The sequence below is a fragment of the Triticum dicoccoides genome, chromosome 3A (assembly GCF_002162155.2).
Source record: "Triticum dicoccoides isolate Atlit2015 ecotype Zavitan chromosome 3A, WEW_v2.0, whole genome shotgun sequence".
NCBI classification, from domain to species: Eukaryota; Viridiplantae; Streptophyta; class Magnoliopsida; order Poales; family Poaceae; genus Triticum; species Triticum dicoccoides.
This window is the reverse complement of record NC_041384.1, coordinates 43,805,150-43,812,514: the sequence shown is the minus strand read 5'-3', so window position 1 is coordinate 43,812,514 and position 7,365 is coordinate 43,805,150. Positions and strand designations below refer to the sequence as shown.

General features: G+C 50.2%; 1 protein-coding gene across 1 annotated transcript; it reads right to left on the bottom strand.

Annotated features, from left to right (window-relative positions):
* Nucleotides 1–4,393: 4,393 nt before the first annotated feature.
* LOC119266956 (G-type lectin S-receptor-like serine/threonine-protein kinase At2g19130) lies at nucleotides 4,394–7,064 on the bottom strand. Its single transcript, XM_037548242.1, has one exon. It carries the CDS (start codon nucleotides 6,995–6,997, stop codon nucleotides 4,508–4,510), a length of 2,490 nt encoding a protein of 829 aa, XP_037404139.1. The 5' UTR covers nucleotides 6,998–7,064; the 3' UTR covers nucleotides 4,394–4,507.
* Between the last annotated feature and the right edge of the window lie 301 nt (nucleotides 7,065–7,365).

The following is a 7,365-nucleotide window of genomic DNA, read 5'->3' as shown; positions in this document are numbered from 1 at the left end:
GTACAAACTACTCCCAAGACATAAAACCCCACAACCGCACAGGCGGCCCGCCAAACTCTCAAAAACACAACATCCACAAACCCCTTCACTGCTACTACGCCAAGTGACTCCCCACGAGAACACCTCGACACAAGACATCAAGCATCTCCCAACCACTACTAGGGAAAACCTTATACACAGAATCTTAGCAGCAGCGCGACACAAAAAGCGCTACTGCTAATTAGCAGTAGCGCGGGTTTTTACCCCTCGCTACTACTAAGTTGATAGTAGTAGCGCAGGTTTTTAACCCTCGCTACTACTAAGCGGTCTCTACCGTACTCCCCGACACATGCCATAGTAGTAGCGAGGGGTATAAACTATAAACCCGCGCTACTACTAAGTTGATAGCGCGGTTTTATACCCCTCACTACTACTAAGTACGAGTAGGTGAAGTCGCCATATCCTCGGCCGAATCCCCATCTCTTCTCCCAAATCCCTCCTCTCTTCCACCATTCTCTCCTCTCACTTTCCATACGCTCTCACATGGACCTCTTGCCCATGCGCCCATCCATCTCCGTGGCGCCGAAAGAGGCCGCCGCCTCGCGCCACCGGCGTCTAGGAGCTCGCCGGTCTTCCCACCGAAGTCTAGGAGGCCGCCGCCCCGCGCCACCAAACTGGAGCACCTCACCACCGGTGACTAGCTCCGCTGCTCCCTACATCACCTTCCTCTCTCCCTCGGTTTTCCTTTCCTCTCTCTCTCCCCCTCTGGTTTGACTCACCCTCCCATGTCCATGCCCGTGCAGGTCGTCGCCATGGACGACCCGGAGCTATCTGGCATGGTCAGGAAGAGGAGCCCCACGCCGCGGCCTGGCTCTGCCATAGAAACGGGCCCTCTCCAACAGCCACTGCTGGATCTGGTCTTCCGCTGACCGTTCATGCCTCCTGCGACGCCAATCATCGCTAGATCGAACCACTGCTACCATTGACAACACGCACGGGATCAAGATTTTGTTTTTGTTTTTGAAAGTAATAGCAGTAGCGCGGGATATAAGACCCGCTACAGCTAATTAGCAGCAGCGTTGTTTGCAACGCACGCTACAGCTAACCATGTATAGCAGTAGCGTGTGTCAACACGCGCTACTGCTACAAGTTAGCTGTGGCGCCGTATCAGTAGCGCGGGCACCCGCGCTACTGATACACCCAAAACCCGCGCTGCTGCTAGGTTTTTCCCTAGCAGTGAACCCACAATGAGAACCCAAACAAAGAGGAAAAGCCGAGAGATCAAAGATCATCCATCAAGCAGCCATAGACACCTTTCTTTTGCATCATTTTTGCCTTTGCCCGCCTTTTTTGTTTGCCCCTTATTAGCGTCCCCATCAGGAGACAAGCAATTGACCTGCCCAAACCAGGTCTAGCAACCTCCACGCTGGCTAGCAAATCACAAGTTCCTTCGCGAAAAGAGCATTTGGATTTGGAGTAGGTGCCAACACAAGTGGCTCAATGGTCATGCCACTCACAGCATCACCTGCCCGACGGTCGCAGACGAGGGAAGGGCAGCAACATCTAAAATTCATGCTCCACGCTGAGAGATAGGTTTTCTGACCCCTGACAAGGCTCCACGAGTGGTGGTGAGGGCACCAAGTTCACCTCCGAAGCCTGACAAGGCTCCACGGGGGGTGGTGAGGACACATGGTCCACCTTCGAAGCCTGGAGAGAGCCCAACTTGAGCTGCTCCATCGACACAGACGAAACATGTTCCCCACACAACACCTGCAACTCAGGCATAATCTGCAACACCGGAGACACAACCTCGGCGGATGCCTCACCCACGGAGTCCGACAACACAAGGGGCGTCGAACTAGACCCAACACGGGGCGAGAAGCTACCAAAGAGCTCCGTATCCGCCTCATCCATGAAGCCAACAGAAGACTCAACCACGGGAGCCTGTGCAAGAGGGAGCCTTTGCAGAGTAGCCTCTGCGCGCTCTAGAAATCTCCCAATACACACCATCCAGCCTTGCAAGGAGTCTGCTTAATTGCCTCCTCCATCTGTGAGGAAGTCATGCAATGAAGATCAGATCCTAGCAACTTTGAGTGCACCCCTAGAGCAGACTGGAGCGTCACATCTATCGGGACAGAAGAAGTCTTCATGTTGGACGGGGCCTCATGTTTCTCAGATGTTGATGAAAGCGCAACAATCGAAGCCCAAGAATGAGCCAACGGCCGAACAGAACTTGCATAAGGCTGCGGCTGCACCGGCTTGCAGCCATCCCGTGCACGGTATCCCGAGCGAAAGCATTGGTTGCACCGGATTGGATCCCTGCACTCGGCCGCTCGATGACCTTTTCCGAAGCAACGAAAACATCTATTCCAGAGCCACGCGGGTGGCCGGGGGAGATGATGAGGCATGAAAGCCGAAGGTGGCCGAGGTGCCAGTCGTGCACGGCAGGACTGGACAAGCTTCCAGCCTGCAGTGTCCTCCACGAGCCCCATGCATGCCGCATCCGGCCCGACGAGGAAGTCTGCATCTGCGTCTGCACCAGAGACCAGGGGGCTGGAGCTCAACAGGGCAGCAGGTGGCCGGCCGCCGCCCAGGCAGGGCAGCTGTGCCGGCGGCCCGTCAATGGTCTTCGGCACCTCCACGACGACGTCCTCAGAACACAAATGTTGCTCCGGCGGCGGGGACACAGGCCCCAGATCCATATCAGGCCGGGGCGGTTGGGAGCTCGGCGACGAGCAGAGGAGGCCGGAGGGCGCCGTCGGCCAGCCAGAAGAGGCGCCAACAAGGAGGACGGGGACGGTTGGCAGAGGAGACAGACTGGCCGGCACCGATGGCATGCACAGGAGCTTGTGCGAGGCGGCAAAGCATCCCTGAACGGCCGGATCAGCCTTGCGAGCGGCAAGGGAGGCCGCAGCGAGCGTGATGGTCATAGTCGGAGGGGCCGCCGAAGACGGCGCGGCCGCCGTGAGCATTGGGCCGTCACGGGCGCCTGAGCAGACAGCGACACAGCCGTCGCGCGGGGGGCGGATCTTCGAGGGGCAGAAGAGAGAGGGCGCCGTGGTGGTTCCGGATCTTGTCCCGGCGGCAGCAGGGGACGCCGGAGGAAGGAGATCGGGCGGCGCCCCCCCTGAGACGCTCACCCGATGCGGGAGGGAGCCCATGAGTGGCAGCCTGCTTTGATGATGATAGTGCATAGCCACCCGACGCCGGAGGAAGGAGATCTGGTCTTAGGCGCATTGTTAGGACAACAACATTGTACATATCCTAAGTGCGCCATTTTGGCATTGCCACGGGCGTCGCTCACAACAACGCATACACGAACCACACCAAACACACGAGGCGACTGCACATCTCCTGCCAGCCACACGTGAAGGAGCATATGCACACATGGTTATATTTTTTCTGTTTTGATTAATGTTATATTTTGTTTTTCCTCTACATTTAGAAATGCTTTATTATGTTTTCAAATAGTTTTTATTTCACTAATTTTGTAAAAAAACTGGTATGTATTTAAAAATGTATTCATTGCATATTCCAGAAATGTTCAATGTGTGTTTAAACAACGTCAGATGTGTGTGTTAAATTTATTTATTGTGTATTTAGATAATCTTGACAGTATATTAACAAAAAATTGTGTTTTTAAAAATATGTTCAAGTATTTTGTTTCACCTTCTAACAAGTGATCATAACTAAAGAAAGTGCTCGACACATTTAAAAAATCATTAATATTAAAAGTGTTTGATCCATTTTATTAAATGATCATGTAATTTGAAAAATGTTGATGTACTAAAAAATGTAAATTTAGAAAGTGTTCCACATTTTTTTAGTCATGCAGTTAAAAATAGTTTTAAAACATTCATGTAAATTAAAAAAATTCGGCACATTGTAAAAAAGATGCTCATGTAATAAAAGAGTGTTCAGTACATTTCTAAAAAATTATCAAGAAGATGTTCACGTATTAAAAAATGCTCATGTATTAAAAAAATGTTCATGTGGTTTAGAAGTGTTCACACATTTAAATAAAAAAGATCATGTTTTGTTGAACAAGCAATTTTGAAAAGAAAATATTGTTTTTCCCCGCATGGTGGAGGGGTCGAAGCACCGGATGGTGGTGAACCTGGGTTCCTGCAGGTTCTGCGTTCTGTAGTCCTTCGCAGACGACAGGCGCCGAAGTGGCCAGCAGTTCGCGGTTCTCACCGGCGAGCGCTTCCCCGTGCTCACTGGCTCGGAGATAGATCACGGCGACCACGGCGGCGGCACCGATGGTGAAGCACGAGTCGGCATGCTACGACTGCGCCAACAACTTCATCCTCCGGGCGCTCTGATTGATCCACTCATCGAATGAGTGAATATTCTGCTAGTTTGATGGATCCATGGACATATATGTACATCAGTTAAGAGAACAAATTATTAGTAATTGCAAGCTTGCTTGCCTTCCTTTATTAATTCAGTACACAATGCAACTTCAAGATTTGCTAAAACAAACAAATATTAGTACAACATTGTTTGCAGTTACATTTCTAGATCATTACACTGAAGTTGCATTAGGGCGTCCAGTTATAGCTGCAAGTAGCTTTGGCATCGGAAGCATGTCGATCTCCTGGAGCCCCTCGAGAACCCGTACCACTTCACCCATCGTCGGTCGATCAGACTCGTCATCTTGGATGCACCATAATGCCACTTTGCAAACCCTCTCAGCCTGTTTCAAATCAAAGTCACCATGTAGTTGTGGATCAACCAAACTCTGCATATCTCCCCCGCAAAGCTTGCTGATGACTTGCACAGGGAAATATTCAACACGATCGCCAGCACCGCTGCCAGTACATGCTTCAGGTAAATTTCTCCTTCCTGATATGATCTCAAACAGTACCATGCCAAAGCTGTAAACATCAACTTTGGGTGTGACAGCAACTCCGCTAAGCCATTCTGGGGCAAGATAACCCACAGTTCCTCTGAATGTAGTCAAGACTCGGCTAAAATTCCTGCCCACAAAAGCTGCCATCCCAAAGTCTGCAATTTTAGGAAAAAATGATGCATCGAGCAGTATGTTCTCTGGCTTAATATCACAGTGTATGATGCACTCGCGACAACTCTGATGCAAGTAGGATAGTCCTCTAGCGATTCCTAGGACTATTTGGTACCTAATGTCCCAATTCAGGACAAAGGCATTGCTCTTAAATAGATGTCCATCAAGAGATCCATTAACCATATGCTCATACACAAGTAATCTGTTATCACCCTGGCAACAGAAACCAATCAGTTTGACTAGGTTAACATGTTGAATCAGTCCAATTGAGCTCACCTCAGCTCTGAATTGCTTCTCCCCCTGGCGGGCACCATCAAGCCTTTTTACTGCTATAGTAGTCGAGTCACTTAATGATCCCTTATATACAGAACCAAAACCACCTGTTCCCAACTTTTCAGAGAAGTTTTTTGTAGCATGAGCTAAATCAGTGTATCTAAACGCGATTAACCCACTAGGGCCTTGGTTGCCGTATAAAGGCAAACCACACCACCCAAGTTTTTTCCTCCAAATCACTAACAACAACATGAGAATTAGTAACCCAAAACTACTAATGCTTGCAGCAGTAACAACTCCAACATTTGGTTTTCTTTTGTCTTTTCCCAAACTTGGCAGATCTTTGGCGGCAAGGCGCAGGTAAAGAACATCTTCAGAACTAATTTCAAGGCCATCACTGAGACTTACAGCAAGCAGTTTCCCATGCCAGACAGAGCAATTGCTATTGCTATAGGAATAAGCCGTGCAGGAGCAGGAGCTGAGACAAGATTCCTCACACTTACTACGAGTGGTAGCAAGGTTTACACTTTGCGAGTTGTAGGGCAATGTAACTTTGGCAATTGGGTGGAACATGTCTGTCGAAGTTGTCGTGTTCTTGCCACTGGTGCAATATAGCGGTGTATTTCTGGTGCACCCATGTGTTCGATCGCCAAACGCCCAATGTTGTGGCGACTTCTTAGAGAAGTTCTCCATGCAATCACATGGTGGTTGCGCATTGGCGTCGCATACCGTGAAAGGTCCGCAGGTTGCAGCTGGGGTGCAGACATCAACAGGGTCGGCAAATACAGCTTGCCAAGATTGATTGGCTTGTGACCAGATATTCAGCTTGATTTGACCAGAGATGTCTAGCGAGAGAAATGAGGAGGATGATTCATCTGGCGAGGTGTAAATATAGTACTCCTCTTCTTGGTTATTGGTATAATTTGGGACAATCAAACCATTTGTTCGTGGGTCCAATTGTAAAATCTTTTGGATTCTTGGTAAAAGTTTCAATATATCTGAAGTTTCGGGCGCATAAACCCGATACTCTACCGAGGGTTTGCGGCGCTTGAGAACTATCCCTTTGCCATTGGTGTCTAGCTCGATGCTATATGAGCCAAGCCCCGGATCAATGATGCTCTTTCTCGAGATTCCCCGACGGTTCAAACCGGTGACCTTGTTCCAGCCAAATTTGGCGCCAGGGAGCACAACATCTGTTGGGTAGTCGAAGCTTTCCCACAACGGTTGGCCAGATGCTGATGTGAGGGCTAGGTTTCCACTGTTTGTGAGGACTACACTGGTGGCCTTCATGTTGCTGGTTCGTGTCCTATTCTTGTTTACAGCAAGAGCGGACCAGAGTACACCACCCTGGTGTATGATGACAAGGTTGCCATCGCTTGAGATTTTGAGCTGTGTGAGGTTGGGTTTGGGGTCAATGATTGGGTCGTCCCTATTGGCGACCCACACAGTTGTACAAACCGGTATCTTGTCGAACCATATGCCAAGGTACCAGTCGGAGCTGTGGGAGGTGGTGTCGTTGGACTTGCTAAGAATAGTGTTGCTTGGTGGATGGAACTGGAAGAAGCCGAGCGCAAACCTGCCGTTTGCTGAGACGAGCTTGTCCCCGACGGTGAGCACCTGGCCCGCCGCGAGAGTATCGCCACTTGCCGAGGAGCATGGAGGAGTAGCGTGCAAGAGGAGGAGAAGGCCGAGCATTATGTGGAGGGGAACCATGGCCATGGGGAAGAAGAGTGCTATGAATGATTGAATGAGTTGGAGAGGAGAGGAAGAGATGTCCTAGTGCACGTTGTCTGCCACTCTGAGAGAAAGGAGGAAGAGGACCCCATGTATATATGGTTGTTGGTTGTTGAGCTGAACACGTAGTACGCAGGAAACAGTAGGAACTCGGTGGTGACCGGGAGGAGACGGCAACGACGACCTGGGGTCGTCGCACCCACTCGCATTGGTCTGCCACTGTTGCGAGCCCCATGGACGTGACGGCCCAGAGCGCGGTCACCATATGCTGGTCGCTGGATCGTTAATGTGCAGGAGACCAAACTGTGTCAGCTGATCCTATATATGTCAAAGCGATTTGATTGATGCCAACA

Bases quoted from the DNA above. Each gene is read 5' to 3' on its own strand.
- LOC119266956 (XM_037548242.1), bottom strand. From the start codon at position 6,997: ATGGCCATGGTTCCCCTCCACATAATGCTCGGCCTTCTCCTCCTCTTG.